This window comes from Nuphar pumila, chromosome 5 (genome assembly GCF_984573655.1).
Source record: "Nuphar pumila chromosome 5, dmNupPumi1.hap1.1, whole genome shotgun sequence".
Lineage (NCBI taxonomy): Eukaryota > Viridiplantae > Streptophyta > Magnoliopsida > Nymphaeales > Nymphaeaceae > Nuphar > Nuphar pumila.
The window spans coordinates 7,270,324-7,289,778 of record NC_143253.1 but is presented as its reverse complement, the minus strand read 5'-3'; the positions used below and the strand labels follow the sequence as shown (position 1 = coordinate 7,289,778).

Here is a 19,455-nt window from a genome sequence, read left to right as displayed (position 1 = left end):
TTCACTAGTATTATTCTCTATTCTTCACATCCAAGGGAACAGAAGAATTATGGAAAAATATAGCCAACATAAGATGCTTTACACAATTCTTCACATCTAAGCTTCTGATTTAATATTTGAAATAAAAAAGAGAAAAAACAGGAGTTTCTTCTGAAAGTTTACAGGAACATTTCAGAAGAAAAAGAGATAAACAAATAGTGTACTAATGAATGAAGGTCACCCTACACAAAGTGTTTATACTATCATCATGTTGTACTACTGTATCACCAGAAACTTTCGTTAGCAGTTGGCCTTAATGCAATTTGCTGACATAGTTGCAGTGCCATATATATATATATATATATATATATATATATATATATATATATATGCACCAAAAGTTCAAAACAATTCATGAATATTACAGCTTGGAGGTTTTTACATGCCAAAACAAGCAGAAAAGAATATTACATCCCTTTTACTCGAGTATGAATGCACACATACAAGTCATGGTACATTGAATGAAACTGGAAAAACAATCAAAGCATAATGAAGTTCTTTGCCTCTTCCTCTTCTCAAATATCCATGCAATGAAACACACTCATATCAAGCCCCTTCTAGTTGTATCCATGCAATGAAACACACTCATATCATATCTTTGCCACCTCCAAATCTGTGGTCAGGAAAAATTTGAATCCAATTAGGTTATAAATTCACAAGATTTAATGCACATATCAAATGTGGAAGTAGTTGTTTCATGAAACTCTATTCGCTCATCTGGTAGGGGTGACTTGTGAATGTCACCAAATTGACGGGATGAGACAAGTTTGAAACACATCGGTAGCGTCTCTTGCTGAAAGGTCGAAGCTGGGTCTACTCCCTGCCTGGTGAGTAGGAGGGATCTCAAATGTTTTACCAACCAATGTGCAGTCAGTGATGAAGAGGGTTCCCTTGGATTATCCAAAAAAAAAAACCATGGTTTCAAGGAAGAAAAATAAAAATGATTAAAAATCACAACCAAAGCCATCTAGAAGCAACAACAATCTAATTACCACTTAAATCTCTATTTTTGTTTGTTACATTATGTGCTATTAGCTAAAAATACAATCTTCAAAACAAAAAGTAATTTGGTTTGCACACAAGGACTCCACTCATCTGGTTGGGCGACTTGAGAACGTCACCAAGTTTTCAAAGTGTCATGAGTTCGAATCTCATAGGTGTGTACCAAAACTGGTTGTACTCTCTCATTTGTAGGCATGTCCACAGGTCGGATGTAATTCGAGATCCAACCTGAATCTGATTAGTCGGATTTGGTAGTCAAATTCAGATATGATTAATGATCAGACCTGGATTCAGTATTGAGTTTTGCATTTGAGTCCGAATCTGACAAAATCTGAATCAAATTATCTGTAAATATCAAGTTTTAAGCTAGTCAGATCCTAATTCAGTTTTATCTGATACCATCCAACTTCGAATCTGATTGTGTCATATCCGATTAGATCAGACTCAAAAATGGCTAAATCTGACCCGTTCACATCCCTGGGGACCTGGGGGTTTTACACCAATGAACTAAGTAAACAAGGTGCTTTCTCATTTGTTTATTTCATTATTTTCAGTCAATTCTTTTTTCTTCTTTTTTTTGTTTTGAAAGAACCAGTCAATTTTTTTTTTCAAATGATCTCCAAATGATGCTTGCATCATATTCTTTATCAAATGCTTGAGCTGCCATAATGATGACGGAACTTTAGGTTAAGTATCCCTAACAAAATAATTTGTGTGTACACCTGTTGCCATGTAAAATCAATACCTTCCTATAATATTTCATCATTTTTTTTAAACGATCCATATGATTTTTATTAAAATTCAACTATTTCTTGAGGCAGTTGTTAAGTTTGGTAACAATGCTTTAGGTGAAGTCTAGATGCCTCTGCTTATTTGGTAAGGGGACCTGATTTCGGGTCTCTTTGTCTATAAAAAAAAAAGTCTAGATGCCTCTGAAAAACAATATTTTTTTTAATTATCAAAACTACCCTTCTATATATGAAGTCTGATATTTTGAAAAAGTTTTTTTTTCCTAGACCTAGATAATCTGTGAAATGATAGGCTCCCTGTATATAAAGTTAGTCAATGTAATTTTATGTTCCCTTTCTTATTTGTTACGTGACCATACCGATCCTTTATCCAGAATGGCGTGGTCCGACTTCTACCAGCAACTCATTCACGTGTTGACTACACCACCCTTTTGGTCAAAACTACCCTTCTATATATTTGTGTTTTTAATCAAAATCTCATAATAAAAACAACATTCATAATTGTATTTTTTATTTTTACGCACATTCTTATCATTTTTACATATTTTTATTTTGTGACAATTTGCTAATAAAAACACAAGAAAGATGAAATATCCCAATCGTTGAATTGTTGTTTTATTTATTCCAACCTTAGTCCCAAATTCCAGCTCTTTTTCAAAAATCTCCTGATTTTGTCACAGGATTTTCAAAAGCTAATATAAACCCAAGTAAAACATGATATTTTTTAAAATATCATTTATTTTGAAAATATTGAATTTTCATCAAAGTATTTTCACGGTATTAATGCATTCTATATATTTTTGCATATTTTTTGTACTCTACTTTTTTCCTTATATATATATATATATATATATATATATATATATATATATATATATATATATATATATATATATATGGTTCCATCCCCAAGAATGATGTCAGTGGTCGACAATCCCCGGGCCCAGGATCCGAACCATTTACAAGCGAAAGGCCAGATCTGGGACGGAATGGACCCGACCCATTTCCAACCGATGGAAACCTTGCACCGCCCACTCTCTCACTTTTTGGTGTTAGGTATTACCAACTACCGTGAAAACCCAAAGTAAATGCCATTAAAAAAAAGAAAAACAGACGTTACGAACCACCGAGGTGGTATCCCATGTAGTAAGAGGTGTTCTGTGTCAAGCTGAAGGCCCAGGATCGAATCCCTCTGCCACATGGAAGGATAACCAAAAAAACAAGGAGAGGGGGAAAACGGTAAGCACCACCGAAACGATGAGCGGGGAATTGAGAATTCATCGTTTTGATCGTTAAATATAAAGGGGACGATGATGCCGTAGAATCGAAGCCCCACTGATCGTTAAATATAAAGGGGACGATGATGCCGTAGAATCGAAGCCCCACTTGCCTCTTCCTTCTTCTTCTTCATTACTCAAAGATCGATCGATCGATCTGCCGATCGGTTTTATGTGATTCTTTAATCGCCGATCCTGAAAACCTTGATTCCTCTGTGAAGAGTTTGGAAGAGGCAGAAGAAGAAGCAAATGCAGCAGCTGCAAGAGGCGAGCCCGTCGATGACGTTCGACGAGGCGTCCATGGAGAGGAGCAGGAGCTTCATCAAGACTCTGCAGGCAATTCTTCTTCTTCTTCTGTCTTTGATTAGTTGAATCCGGTTTTTTTTTTGTATATTTGCTTGTTTGAGTCTGTTTGGGTCTCGGTAATTAGGGTTTCGCGTGCATTTTCGCTGCTTCGAATTCTCGGCATTGTGAGAATTTAGATTTTTTGTTTTGAATCGATCCTGTTTCTTCTAGTTTCTTGGATTTGATTTCGTGGTTTTATTGAAAATTAGGGTTAACTTTCGGTTCCCTATGGGTCTGGTTCTGTTGGTTAAGTTTTTCGTTTCGCCTTTTTAGTGGGGTTTGATTGATTCTTTATGATTTTTTTTTTTTTTGGGGGGGGGGTGCCTTTCTTTATGGTTGGAATGAACTGTCTTTAAGTTCTTGGTGTTTCTTTTAGGGCTTCATCGTTTTTTTTGTGTGTGTTTGATTTCGCTGCATTGATGAAATTCGGGGTTGAACTCCCCCTTACATGTCGGAGATGCGCTTGTTGTTTTTGTTAATGTAATTAATTTAATTAAAGGGTATGTACTTGAAATTGGTGCCCTTTAGTTAATGCTGCCAACATGTCGGAAAAAGACGCGGTGGTGTTCTACTTCTATCTCTCTCCCTAACCACCAAGATTGAACCATCAACACCTAACCACCGCTCTGCCTACCTTCATGACCACCTATGTTGGCGTGTTTATATGGTGGGTCGTTTGGTTCTCTTAGCTGTTTTGTATTTAAGTCTTGAACCAAATCGTTTTTATCCTCTTTATGAATTAGTTCCGATTCTGTATCAGAACGTGTTGTTCAGAATTGGTTGTAACGGGATAAAGAGGATGATGTTTGGTGGGTGGGGAGCATTGGAGAAGTAGATGACGGAGGACCCCATGATTTGTAGACATCAGTTTCAAACACCTTTTGTTTTTTGCCAGGGTGTGAAGCTTCTAGAATGTGTTCAGATCTTCACTAATAAGAGATGGTGCAAAACGTTGAGGAGTGTTAGTGACTAGTATATCAGCAATCTAGTATGAGATTTGTTATTGATAAACCTACATGGCCTGGTCCGTGTAAATGCTGCCTAGGTTGTTCTTACATTTAGTACACCCTGATACTGTTTTTCAAGTCTGCACTTGTTAGACTGGAAGTTTTCCGCCCTGTCCTTGAATTTTCTGCTACTTATTTCTTGGTGAATACGTTAATTTCCTGATCTCTAAATTAACTGTTCAAATTTGCACATACCACATTGGCTCAGAAGTTCCCCACTACTAGCTTGCAAGTTATATGGTCTGAAAGGCTTCTTGTACACCACTACTAAATCTTCTAGCATGAGAGACTAACACCAAGTTGAATTTGGCAAATTATCAGTCGCAAAAAGTGTCTCATGCACCAACAGTCATGTGAAGATTTTGGCATTGGGAACAGCCCTAGCAGCTTTCATATTGAGAAATTAATTCCTTGCCAAAGGTTCCAAGAGTACTAGAGCATGAGGAAGCACAAATTTAATAGAAATCTAGAAAACAACCTGTGTTGCAGATATGGATAGTCACCCTCCATCTTTCAGTGCATTTCTTCAGATCGTCTTGAGTTTCTTGGAGTTACCCTCGGTGGTTCTTGTTGTGGATCAATTGCACTGTTGTGACACTGTTTTCATTATTTGTTGTAATTGCATTTTCTTATGGTTTGAGTTATACTGTTTACCGTATTTCTTATGTTGGCCTTTTTTCAGGAACTGAGAATTTTGAGGCCACAACTCTATTCTGCGGCTGAATACTGTGAAAAGTCTTATGTCCATAATGAGCAGAAACAGATGTATGTACAAGTACCATTGTCTTTATGTTGTTTTTGTTTGACTTATGTTTCTGATTAAAGCTTCAGATCTGCCGTTTCTGCTGAAATTTATACTGAAAGGCTCAAGAACTTCTTGCAGAGAGGACTAGAGCGTCTATGGAATTATTTCTGCTGGCTCTTTTCTTTTTTATGCCTTTGATCTTTATCCATTAAGGATATTTTTTGTATATGTGATCACTATATGGGCCAGCATTACGGGACAGAAGATTTTGGATTCATGGTGTGGCACTCAAAAACATTAATTTGCCAAATGTAAAAAAGGGATTAAACTGGAGTTTTTTCCATTGATCAGGGTACTAGATAACTTGAAAGATTATGCTGTGAAAGCTCTTGTCAATGTGGTTGATCATCTTGGAACTGTTGCCTACAAATTAACTGAATTATTTGAACAACAAACATTGGATGTTTTTACTTTGGACTTAAAAGTTACATGTCTTGATCAGGTACTCCCTTTCTATTTCTGTCATGACTCAGTTAAGTGTTAATTTAAAATTTTAAATGGTAACTGACATTTCTTTGCTTATCTTAGAAACTTCAAACTTTCCAAAATTGCACAGATAAAGAAGGTCTCAGACAGCAGCAGTTTTCAGTAGTCATTCCAAGACATCACAAGCATTATGTATTGCCAGGTATGCAAGCTTGAAGCGTTTAATTTGTCCTTGTTATGTGTCCATCTGATTTCTGTTTCTTGAAGTTTTATCTGACATTCTAAGTTCTCTTAGGTTCTGTAAACAAAAGACTGCAGACCAGTGCAAAAACACACGAATCTGGTCCAAAGTATGTGCTTGGAAAGCCACGTACTTATCGTTCAGGTACTTGCTTTTTGTAATTCCTTATTGCAGTGGGTAGAAATTCATTTCATAGTTCCTTTGGTCCCAGGCTCCGTGAGAGGGTTGGGAGAACTTTAATGTTTGTTTACACGAAAAAACAGCTGGGATTTTTGTGTGTGTGCGCTCATGCTTGTGTGTGTGTTGTTAAAATGTATCATTCGACAATTGTAATATTATATATATTTTATATATATAAAGGATAATACATATTCATATATGGTATATATGCATATGTATTATCCTAATTATATATATAAAATATATATTTATCTATTTATAGGCATAGGGGTAGTTTAGACATTTCACAGTTTTTACGCATATTCCATTTGGAATATGTTTGTAATTTTATTTTTAATTTTCTTTTTTATTTTTCCCTTTTTTGTGGTTTGCGCCACCTAGGGAGGCTCCCCAAAGAGTCGTTGGGGAGCCCCCAACGGTCACAAATGTGACCGTTGGGGGCTCCCAACGACTCCTTTGGGAGCTCCCTTGGTGGCCCCTCTCTTGTGTTATAAATAGGGGTCTCCCCCTTTGTATTCTTCACTCCTTGGAGGAGCTTATGCTCCATTGTATAGGGTTTTTACCCTCTTTCTTCAATAATATCCAACTTATGACTTTATGTCATATTTACCCCTTTTATGGGTTTATGTATTAGCACATGATGTGCTTGTGTTGTTCCCTTGAGTGGGTATATTCGCACTTAATGTGCATGTGTATGGGTTCATTATCGAACCTAAAGTATTCAAAGTCACTTTCTAACATGGTATCAGAGCGTGGTCACGATGGGGTTGTCCTTTGATGCAACGGAAAGCGTGTTGATCAAGAAATGGTGAAGTATTCATTGTCCTTCTCTTTTTTCTTAAGTTTTCGGTATGTATCTCTTTTCTTAACATATTATGCATTATGAAATTATTTTTTGCATATGAAGTGTTTATAATAGTTAAATCACCTCTTTTCATATTTCGCATGTTCAAAATTTAAAAAAAAAATATCTCCTTTTAAATTTAGTAAACTTGTTTTGCTATTCAAATATATAAATTCTTGTTTATATGTTTATCGATTACTCATCACATATAAATAGTAATTTATGTTCTTTCTTAAAATTGTCTTCAATTATGTGGGATTTATGATGATTACATAAGTATTTCATAAATTAACTTTTAAAGATTATATATGATCTCTTGATTAATGATCTTTGTTTAAAAAATCTTTTCTCTCATATAAAGTCTAATTGGTTTTGAGTTTTTCTCTTGTTTATGGATTTTAGTGCATTTTTTTTTTGAAAAATCTTGATATAATTTTTGTACAAGAATCTTTCACATCTAAATCTTTGTTATGAATCCTAAGTAGTTCTTGTCAATGATGTTTCAATGGTTTTGGTTTAGTTAAAGGATTTTGAAAAATTATTTGTGATAAATATGTTGTATGAACCATTGTGTTCATTAGGAAAGATCTTTTAAAATCTTCTCACACTATATAGAATGCATAGTGTATCTATTGCATCCTTTGGTATAAAAGACTTCATTAATTTTTGAGTTTTCTTCTAATGATACAACTTTATAAACATGTTTGTTTGTATTTTTCATATAAAGTTTCAAAACCTCTTGATTGTATCTTTAAGGATGTCTACATTGGCCATAATATGGTCTTCTTTGTCTTAAATTGCATTTATCAAGCATATAATTACATAATTAAAGCTTGAGAGTCTCAAGCATTTGCTTCCATTTTATGAAATACATGCATTATCGCATGTTTATTATTTATACGCTTTTTTTGTATTTTGTTCAAGTGTTGTGTGAGTGCTTTCGTGCACTTCTTCTATAAAGTATTTATGCTTGTATGTGTATTGTCTCTTCGTAGACATTTTCACATGATACTCTTTTTTCAATAAAGAGATGTTTTTATTGCCTCCTTTAGGGCTTGTGTTTATTTTTTATGAACTTGTAAGATTGTTTCTTTTATCATTATGAATGCTTTCGCAATATCTTGGTACATGTTGTCCTAAATTTACACATTTAAGATTATTGCCATTTTACATCTTGGTATACATATAATTGCAAATTATAAAGGCTTGATTTGTTTCTTGGATGATTCCAATTCCTTTCTCACACATGACATAGCTTAAGTATTTCATGTTGTGTTTATTGAGTCTTTTGATAATGATCATGATGTTGCTTAATATTTCATAAATTGTGTTAGTTGCATAATAAGTCTTTTTGTATAAATGACTTCTTTTGAAGATTAAGCATAATTCGGATTTATGCATATTATTGTGATTGATTATATTGGACCTTTGATTCAATTTTTAATCGGTCCTCTTTTCTTTGAAAAATGATTCCTAAAGTGTTTATTGCCTTTTTGTGGCATTTATATTTGCCCATCACATGTTATTTAATGCATCATTTGTTTGGCCTTATTGTTTTATTAGAGATGTTTGTTGAGGTGAGTTATGGGCACCTCGTATTATATCATTCTAGATTGTTCACTTGCCATATTATAGATGGTGATTGAGGTGAGTTATGGGCACCTTAGGACTCTAGAATGATTTGGTATATGATCTCTAATTATGAGTGTGTCACTCATTGTTATGTCATTTTAGTTTGTCCACTTACCATATTATAGATGGGGGTTGAGGTGAGTTATGGGCACCTTGGGACTCTAGAATGATTTGGTATATGAGTGTGTCACTAGTTTGATGTTGGCCATTGATCTTATGGATGCTCTTATTTATATATAAATGTGATGGATATATGATGTTTGAAACCTTAAAATGTTTAAGGCATATTGAAATCAAGGTTTTAGGGATTATTGCCCAACCTTCCATTGTTATGAAAATTATGAGTGCATTTGCACATTTGTGATTTTGTGCTTTTGTGCACAAGTGTTCCATATGTTCTTGGTGTGCGTATGTTCACACATTTATTTTCAAGAATATTGTTTTATCGGTTGTTGTATCTTGTTGAAGATACTTTTACATAGTTTATTCCAAAATGTTATTTTTATGGGTATTCTTTTTTGAAGAATATTGTTTTATTGATTCAAGGTTTGATTTATATATATGTTTGTCATTACAAGTTTGATTACCTCAAAAGTCTTCTCCTTTTATGCCCCTTATCTAAGTGTCATCATATGTAGACAAGAATTTTATTACACCTTCGTGTGTTGGTAGCCCTTTGTTGGCTTTTGCTCTCTTGGTCTAGTAGCTGAACACACTTGTCTTGAATGTTATTTTATGTAGACAAGGCACGTTGATTCACACCATGGTGTGTGATTTTAGTCCATGTTGGCATTTGTGTCATTGCTCTAGTCGTTGAGATGTATGCCCATGGTTGGCTTATTTCACTCATTTCAAGTGCCATCTTATGTAGACAAGAGATGTATTGTGTTTTAGCCCATGGTTGGCTTGTTACTCTTGTTCTAGTAGCTGAACATACTTGGTTTTGAGTGTATTTTTACGTAGACAAGAGATGTTTTTGGTCCATGTTGGCGTGTATTCTCTTGTTCTTGTCGTAGATGTACTCATTTCAAGTATTATTATATGTAGACAAGAAATTCTTTTGCACACCTTTGTGGGTGTCTTTGGCCTTTAATGACATTATATTTATATTCTTGATCTAGTAGCTTATACACTTGATTTATGGGTTTTGAAGGACTAATGAGGTAGTTGTTTGTAATGGATGAACTATTGTTGAAATTTGCAAAATTTCATTCATGACTTGTGTTTTAAGATATTCAAGTGAATCATATTTTTGATATGCATATTTTAAAATTAAGTTGATTTTTTGGCATTTAATCCATATATTAAGTGCTTATGGTATTTTGGCCACTTTTGTATGCAAAATGTGTCCTTTTTGTCAATTGAGTGAGATTTTCCTAAATGGGTAAGATTCTCTACTCCAATAATACTATTCGTTTTGCCTCGTAAATGGATTTAAAACCTTGTGAACTCTTGTGTTTATTTTTTGTCTAAAGTATGCTTTGAGACTTCGTTTCTCTTGTTTGGCACTTCATTACATGTTTGAAGCATGTTCATTAATGATTCTTTTACGTATTAATTCATTTCATGATAATATATGCATATGCTCTTTATGGCCTTTTAGGATCTCATTCAATAAAGTATATGTTGTTTATGCCTCTTCGTAAGATTATTGTGGTGTCCCTTAGTGGACTATTTTGTTATTCTCCCATTATGGGGTTGTGTTTGTCCAATATTGGACCTTATGAATGCATTATGCATTCTTGCAATATGTTTCCGCTCACTCTTTAAACATGATTATGCATTCTTGGATTTTTGTGTGTGTGCGCTCATGCTTGTGTGTGTGTTGTTAAAATGTATCATTCGACAATTGTAATATTATATATATTTTATATATATAAAGGATAATACATATTCATATATGGTATATATGCATATGTATTATCCTAATTATATATATAAAATATATATTTATCTATTTATAGGCATAGGGGTAGTTTAGACATTTCACAGTTTTTACGCATATTCCATTTGGAATATGTTTGTAATTTTATTTTTAATTTTCTTTTTTATTTTTCCCTTTTTTGTGGTTTGCGCCACCTAGGGAGGCTCCCCAAAGAGTCGTTGGGGAGCCCCCAACGGTCACAAATGTGACCGTTGGGGGCTCCCAACGACTCCTTTGGGAGCTCCCTTGGTGGCCCCTCTCTTGTGTTATAAATAGTGGTCTCCCCCTTTGTATTCTTCACTCCTTGGAGGAGCTTATGCTCCATTGTATAGGGTTTTTACCCTCTTTCTTCAATAATATTCAACTTATGACTTTATGTCATATTTACCCCTTTTATGGGTTTATGTATTAGCACATGATGTGCTTGTGTGTTAAAATATGTTGATCCTTAAATGTACATATATATATTTATATATATATGTATATATATAAAGATACGTATACATATATATATATATATGTATACATATCTCTATTTATATATATAAATATATATTTTATCTTCCTAAAATACCCTCAAGGGTATTCTTGTAAATTAGCATTTTACGCATATTCCAATTGGAATATGCATTGTAATTTTTGTTTTATTTTTATTTTTTGTTTTTTATATTTTTGGATTTCGTACCACATTGGGGGCCTCCCAAAAGTGACGTTGGGAGCCCCCAACGGTCACAAATGTGACCGTTGGGGGCTCTCCAACGTCCCCTTTGGGAGCCCCCAAGGTGGTCCCTTTTCATGCTTATAAATAGGGGATTTCCCCTTTGTATTTCGTATTCTTGAGGGAGCTTATGCTCCATTGTAATGGGGTTTTTACCCCTTCTCCATTATTCTTCAATGATATGCAACTTATGACTTTATGTCATATTTTTCCCTTTTTATGGGTTTTATGTGTTAGCACATTATGTGCTTATGTTGTTTCCCTTTAATGGGTATATTTGCACTCCACGTGCATAAGTATGGGTTCATTATTGAACCCAATGTATTCCAAGTCACTTTCTAACATGGTATCAAAGCGAGGTCACGATGGGGTTGTCCTTTGGTGCAACAGAAAGCGTGTCGCTCAAGAAATGGTGAAGTATTCATTGCTCTTCCTTTTTGCTTTGAAGTTATTCGGTATGTATCCCTTTTCTTAAAGTATTATGCATTTGAAAATATGTTTCTTGCATATAGTTTGTTCGTTTAATAGTTATGATAGTTGAATTATGTCTTTTCACATTTCGTGTGCTCGTATATTTTAAAATTATCTCCCTCAAATTTGGTGAACTCGTTTGTTGTTCAAATATATAATTTGTGTTTATCGAACTATCTCATGATTGACCTATAAGTTAATTTTTAAAATTATATATATGATTTCTTGCTAAAGTAATGATCTTTGCTTAAAATTTCTTTACTCTCATATGAACCCTAATTTGATTTGAGTTCCTCTTTTGATTATGAATTTTAGTGCATTTTTTGAAAAATTTGATATAATCCTTATATGAAAATCTCTCACATCTAAAAATCTTTGTTGAATCCTAAAGTAGTTCTTGTTAATGATAACTTATAAGAACTCCTAAAAGTTTTTCAATGTTTCTTTTTTGAAAAATTGTTTATGATAAACCATTAGGAAAGATTTTTTTTAAAGGAATTTCTCACACTACATAGAGTGCATAGTTCATCTTTTGCATCCTTTTGGTATAAATGATTTCATTTTTATAAACTTGTTGGTTTGTATTTTTCATAAGGTTTCGAAACCTCTTAATAATATCTTTTAAAATGCCTACATTGGCCATAATATGGTTTTCTTTGTCCTCAATTGCAATTGTTAAAGTTTGAGAATTTCAAGCATTGCTCTTTTTATAAAGTGCATACTTGCTCACTTTTGTGTATTTTTGTGTTTTGTGCACATTTGTTTCTCAAATATTTGCGCTTGTATGCATTCCCTCTTTTTTATGAAATACATGCCTTAGTGCATGTTTGTTTACACCTTGGTGTGTATTTGTTCAAGTATTGTATGAGTGCCTTCGTGCACATCTTTTATAAAGCCTTTTGTGCTCACATGTGTATTGTCTCTTCGTAGACATTTTTGCATTATGGAGCCTTTATGCACATTTATTTTTGTGAAAAATATAATGAATTTAGATATTGAGTCATTTTTAAATCATTGTAAGTGCTTTTAGCACTTTGAATGTTTCCACATATCTCATCACAATCAAAGGTTTTTTAAAAATTGTTGTATGAGATTTAATCCCAAATTTATAAATTTTCAAGTGTTTTAAATATTCATTCCTTGAGTATTGTGTTAAAGCCTTCTTTGTGAACCATTACGGTTCTTATGATTTCTTTGATTAAAAGCTTGATTGTCTTGATGAATTCTTTATGTTGTTGTGTTTATTGCTTAATAAGTCCTTTTTGGTATAAATGACTTGTTTGAAGATTAAGCATAATTTGTGTTTATGCAAAATTGTTGTTATAAAGCACATTATTGATTATTGGACCTTTTGATTCAATTTTTTAATCGGTTCTCTTTTCTTTGAAAAATGATTCCTTAAGTGTTTATTGCCTTTTTGTGGCATTTATATTTGTCCATCACATGTTATTTAATGTATCTTTTATTTGGCCTTATTATTGTTATATTAGAGATGTTTGTTGAGGTGAGTTATGGGCACCTCGTGTTATATCATTTTAGTTTGTCCACCTTCCATATTATAGATGGTTGTTGAGGTGAGTTATGGGCACCTTGGGACTCTAAAATGATTTGTTGTATGATCTCTAATTATGAGTGTCACTCATTTTTTCTCTTGTGGCCATTGATATTATGGATGCTTCTATGTAAATGTGATGGACATATGGTGTTTTAAAACCTTAAATGTTTTAAGGTATATTAAAAATCAAGGGTTTTGGGATTATTGCCCAACCTTTTCTTGTTTATGAATCTTATGAGTGCATTTGCACATTTATGATTTTGTGTTCTTGTGATTTTGCATAAGTATTCTAAGTGTTCTTGGTGTGTGTATGTTCACACATTTGTATGTTCTCAAGAATTTTATTTTATCGATTATAGTATCTTGTTGAAGATATTTTTTACATGCATGTTATTGTTATGAGAATTCATTTAAAAAGGAGTATTGTTTTATTCGAGGTTTATTTTCATTACAAGTTTATTGCCTCAAAAGTCTTTTCCTTTTATGCCCATTATCTAAGTGTCATCATATGTAGACAAGAATTTTATTACACCTTCGTGTGTTTTTAGCCCTTTGTTGGCTTTTGCTCTCTTGGTCTAGTAGCTGAACACACTTGTCTTGAGTGTTTTTATATGTAGACAAGTCACGTTGATTCACACCATGGTGTGTGATTTTTAGCCTATGTTGGCGTTTGTGTCCTTGTTCTAGTCGCTTAAGATGTATGCCCATGGTTGACTTATTTCACTCATTTCAAGTGCTATCATATGTAGACAAGAGATGTATTATGTTTTAAGCCCATGGTTGGCTTATTACTCTTGTTCTAGTAGCTGAACATACTTGGTTTTAAGTGTATTTTTTACGTAGACAAGAGATACTTTTTAGTCCATGTTGGCATGTATTCTCTTGTTCTTGTCGTAGATGCACTTATTTCAAGTATTATTATATGTAGACAAGAGGTTCTTTTACACACCTTTGTGTGTGTCTTTTGCCTTTAATGACTTTATATTCTTGATCTAGTAGCTTATACACTTGATTTATGGGTTTTGGAGGACTAATGAGGAAGATGTTTGTAATGGATAAACTATTGTTGAAATTTGCAAAATTTCATTCATGACTTGTGTTTTTCAAGCAAATCATATTTTTGATATGCATATCAAGTTGATTTCTTAGCATTTAATCTATATATTAAGTGCTTATGGTTTTTGCCACCCTTATATGCAAAATGTGTATTAAGTATGTCTTTCATAAATGATTTTAAAACCAAGTATGCTTGTGAACTCTTGGGTTTATTTTGCCTAAAGTATGCTTGGAGACTTTGTTTCTCTTGTTTGACACTTCATTACATGTTTGAAGCATGTTCATTAATGAGTTCTTTGAGTATTAATTCATTTCATGATAAGTATATGCATATGCTCTTTATGGCCTTTTTGGGCCCTCATTCAATAATGTTTATGTATATCATGCCTCTTCGTAGGCTTATTGTGGTGTCCCTTAGTGGACCATTTTGTTATTCCCCATTATGGGGTTATATTTGTCCAACGTTGGACCTTATGAATGCATTATGCATTCTTGCAATTTATTTCTACATAATTTGCTTCCGCTCATTTTGTTTTAAACATGATATATGATTTTGAAACTTTGGTGTCATTTTTGCATAATTTGCATATCTTCTAACCTGTGCTAGTTAGAAATGTTCCATTTGAATAAAAGTACAAAGATTTGTTTTACTTGTTTCTTTGTTGTTATTTCACAGGATCTTGGAGATAGGACAAAGAGAAGTACCCTGGATAATTCGGGAAATTTGAAGACAATAGGAGGAAGGCCTTTTCAAGTTCCATTGCATCCTTGCCGGAGCCTCTTGGAGTCTTGCCCTTTGTTCAATCTTTTCGTTTCCCCGCAAAGATTGAGGGGGGGTGTTAAAATATGTTGATCCTTAAATGTACATATATATATTTATATATATATATATAAAGATACGTATACATATATATATATGTATACATATCTCTATTTATATATATATAAATATATATATGTACATTTAAGGATCAACATATTTTAACACCCCCCCGCAAAGATTGAGGGGGGGTGTTAAAATATGTTGATCCTTAAATGTACATATATATATTTATATATATATATATATAAAGATACGTATACATATATATATATATATGTATACATATCTCTATTTATATATATATAAATATATATATGTACATTTAAGGATCAACATATTTTTACCCTCTTTCTTCAATAATATTCAACTTATGACTTTATGTCATATTTACCCCTTTTATGGGTTTATGTATTAGCACATGATGTGCTTGTGTTGTTCCCTTGAGTGGGTATATTCGCACTTAATGTGCATGTGTATGGGTTCATTATCGAACCTAAAGTATTCAAAGTCACTTTCTAACATGTGTGTGTGTGTCGTGTGTGTTCACATGCACGTGTGTGCATCTGTGTGTATGTGTTGTGTGTTGCACGTGTGTGTATTGGCTTGTGGTGTTGTCCATGAGGGATGAGTGCTAACAACTCTTGACTCAGACTTTTCAGCTTTCTCTAACTGGCTTACATATTTTGTTTGGTGGCCTAAGTGGGTGTCACTTTGACACTGCATTTCCAGACTCAGAACCACATTTGAGTTCAGGGTCTCATCTTGGTCTGCATCTCTTGTCTAGTTGTTGTGTGAAGTAGTACTTATTTGTTTAGCCTATTATCTGTGCCACATATTTTGGATTCTTTGTTGAATGTTTTTATACATTTTTGCTGGTTATCTGATATGGACACCTAGGTACCTCAGCATCAAAGACTCTTTGCTGGCACTTGGCTTCTGAATCAAAGTCTGGTTTAAATGATGAATCACATGCATCTTCGAGGTATGCTATCTCCAGTCCTATTCATGGTTAACAAGGTGGCCTATTCTTTTTCTAAATATGACATTGTCATGTCAATAAATGAAAATTCTAGATGTGTTCTGTGAGCAATAAAAGGACATCAAAAGTGCTTTCTTGTGCAGCACTGAAGATATCATAGCTTCTGCAATAGCTCCAGGAGTTTTCTGCCTTTCAGGTATGATAGGGCCCATGCTCTTTATGCTTCTGTAACTTCTTGTTGTTCTTTATCACTAATAAATGGTTACACAAATTGTCTACACATACAGATAGAGCCTTTTTGAGTTTATCTATGCTTCTTTTTTCCTTCCCTGATAAAAATCTATATCTACAGATGCTGTTTCATCAGTACCTCCCTTGCCAGGTCAAGCTCCATCAGCCAATGGCGTACACAATTCCACTACCACACCAGTTGCGCTTGGTGCTGCAAGACGGGTCAGTTTTGTTTTCCCTCTCCTAACCACCCCCCTTCCCCCGCCCTCTTTTAAGCAAAGACTAGTATTATCCATATACTGAGAAAGATGTAAATTGAAAATTTGTCACCAGTTTCTATTCTTGTATCATTTTTTCTCTTAACAAATTATTGATTTGTTTTGCTGCAAAAAACGGTCAGAAGCCTGCCATTAACCCAATGTATCAGTAAGTTGCATACTTGCATATGTGAGATAGAAAGAAATTTCAAAGAAAATCGCAGATTCACCCATATCATCTAACACCAACATACATGTATTACTTGGTCTATTCTTAAGGATTTTAGTCTTAACTCTCTTAAGAAATTTAAATTTGTTTAGGTTTGAATCTACTTTAGGTTATAGCTATTTGGGAGAAAAACATGAGTTATGTTTCGTTTAAGGCAGAAACCTTTTATTTAGAAAGATCAAGTGCTATGAGGCTCCACAGAAAGTGTAGATACTTTTGAGTGATAGGGATCCATAGGATCAATGTGTCTCTTGTGATTTGGTAGTTTATATACTGAATAACATGAATTTCCCTTGGTTTGGGACCAAAACTAAATCAGGAGCTGAGTGCTAGCTTGGGCATTATCATGAATAACCATAGAGCCTATCTTGATCTCAAAAAAAAAAAACTATGCAGTCTATTGTAGTTAGAGAAAATAAAAATGAAGGAAAAGTAAGTAGAAACTGAAAATGTTTTTATGTCGAAGAATTGTGATCCACCTGTCAATGTTCGTTTACTTGCAAGCATAATATTTGTATACCTCTTGTACAGGATCCACATGAACTCTCCAAAGCATTAACTGTATACAAGTCCTTTGACATTGGTGGCCGGCATGGGACACCTCGCCCTCCTATCCGAAGCAAAAGCATGTTAGCTGCATTGTTTGGAAAAAACAAATCTGCCAAGCTTAAAACAGGCTATTCTTCCTAACCGGTGGAGATACCTTGACATCCTGTCCGAACCAAAGGCACATTTACATTATTTGGCAGAAACAAATCTGTGAAGCATAAGGCAGGCTACCATTCTTAATTTCTACTAGAATCAATGTCTAGTTGCCTTTGAATCTGCTCTGATTAATATGGTCTGGTCTTTTAATTAACACTGTATTTTATATGCTTTCTCGGTTCCTGCTCTATTTTTCTTCTCTATTTTCAGTTTTTTCTATTTTTCAGCTGTGTTTTCTTCTCTTTGAGAATACATTCATATTATAATGTAAAGCGTATGCATGCAGACATTAGACTCATGTGAGCATGTGCCCATGGTTCAGCAATTTCCTTTCTTTTTTCCCATGAAAATTGGGAGATTAAGGGGTAGGGTTGTAAATGAGTCCAGGTCAATATCAGTTCATGAGGTGGATAGGTTTTCAAAATGATTCGGAAAATCGTCTGAATCAAACTGATTTGAATCGGACCATTTAAAAAATTGATTGGTATTAAAATCAGAAAATTTGTAAAAAGAGGACAACTATAAGATATAAAATATATAGAAACTCACTTTCGGGATGGAGGTACTAAATGCATCCAACTGTAATGTGCACACACACTATGAAAATACAACCCTGTAAGTTTTTCTAGACCAAAAAAAGTAGCTTGAGGATTCAAGCCACATTAAGGCCTGAGTCCTAGTTCAGGCTGATTAGTTCTAGTTCTAAGAAACCTGCTTGACTTGTTTTTAGTCAACACAGACCAGCTCACCTGTGCTTTTAGAGCCTTTAACTATCAGCATAAGCTTTGTGTAGGTCCTGAGCTAACACTAAGCTTTAATGATCAGCGTATGTTTGTGTAGTTTCTGACCTAACACGAAGCCTATTCATATCCTCCATCTGATTCCACATGTGACTTAATTATGGGTTTTAGATTTAATGTCTGTTCTTGCCTTCTTGGTTGGACTTTTTCCTTTCTGATAGTAAGATTTTCTTATTGCAGAAATACATAAATATTGCATAGGCATACAAAACCCAGAGAGAGAGAGAGAGAGTTCTTGGGTGGTCATGTTGTTTCCGATTCAATAGAAAGACTTGTTACATCAATCAGTTAGCATGTTACATATATACACCATTCCTTTATGTAACCTTAGATGACAGAATTCCTTACACCAGGACTCCTCACTGCCTTTGCATGAGTTATCTCTCATCCTCCACCACAACTTGAATGTCTTCATGAAATCTGCTGCTTTTGAATGTATCAAACTTCACTGTTTTCAATCGATGGCAGAAGTTTCACTTCATGGTATGTCTGATAATAGCTGGATCACTAGAGTTGCATCCTCTCTATATTTAACCTATGGATCATGAATCCATAAGTTATCGAAGAAAAGGAGGAAGAGGAGCAAAAGAAAAAGCAAGAGAAAGACAAAGGAGATAAAGAGAAGTATTTTTGAATCATGGGTCATGAATTATATGCTCCACAGTTTGTTGCTCAACCACAAGTGGTGGATGAAACCATGCAAATGCTTCACAAATGCTGGTTGAGTGGATTTCAATCCCAGGTATGTACTGCCGCAATCAAATCTAAAAACTTGAATGTTTAGCTTCTAACCATGCACGAGCACAAGACTCACCGCTTGATTATTGCTTCAATCAGCCTCACCACCATGACACCATAGAGCAACTGCAAAGTGCAGTTGGTTCACTGTGTTGACAGAGGAAGATCGAAGTCGTCCTTTCCATCAAAAGAATCTGCTTGGAGGGATCCATTGGCCAGGAGTGCGTCTACCCGGGACTATGGTCACATGCAAGGCTTCCATTCAATCAGTTTCCTATCACATGGAAAATACATGTATATCAAGCATTTGGTCGCATGAATTAGCACGCTCGTTCTTGGCATAGTCTTTGTTTTATGATAGATGATGATCAGCTTGTGTGTGTGTGTGTATGAGATGGGTGTATCCAACGCAAATCAGACAC

General features: G+C 34.2%; 1 protein-coding gene across 2 annotated transcripts; it reads left to right on the top strand.

The window, feature by feature from the left end:
• Positions 1-2,905: 2,905 nt before the first annotated feature.
• On the top strand, positions 2,906-17,683 carry LOC149836639 (protein ABIL1-like). 2 transcript variants are annotated; one of them, XM_090007061.1, is made up of 9 exons: positions 2,906-3,403; positions 5,102-5,184; positions 5,516-5,666; positions 5,753-5,852; positions 5,946-6,035; positions 16,001-16,076; positions 16,217-16,269; positions 16,426-16,526; positions 17,322-17,683. In XM_090007061.1, exons 1-9 carry the CDS (start codon positions 3,317-3,319, stop codon positions 17,478-17,480), a joined length of 900 nt encoding a protein of 299 aa, XP_089863187.1. In that variant the 5' UTR covers positions 2,906-3,316; the 3' UTR covers positions 17,481-17,683. The 2 variants fall into 2 exon arrangements, with proteins under 2 accessions (XP_089863187.1, XP_089863186.1); XM_090007060.1 differs by having other exon boundaries at positions 15,992-16,076.
• The last annotated feature ends 1,772 nt before the right edge of the window (positions 17,684-19,455 follow it).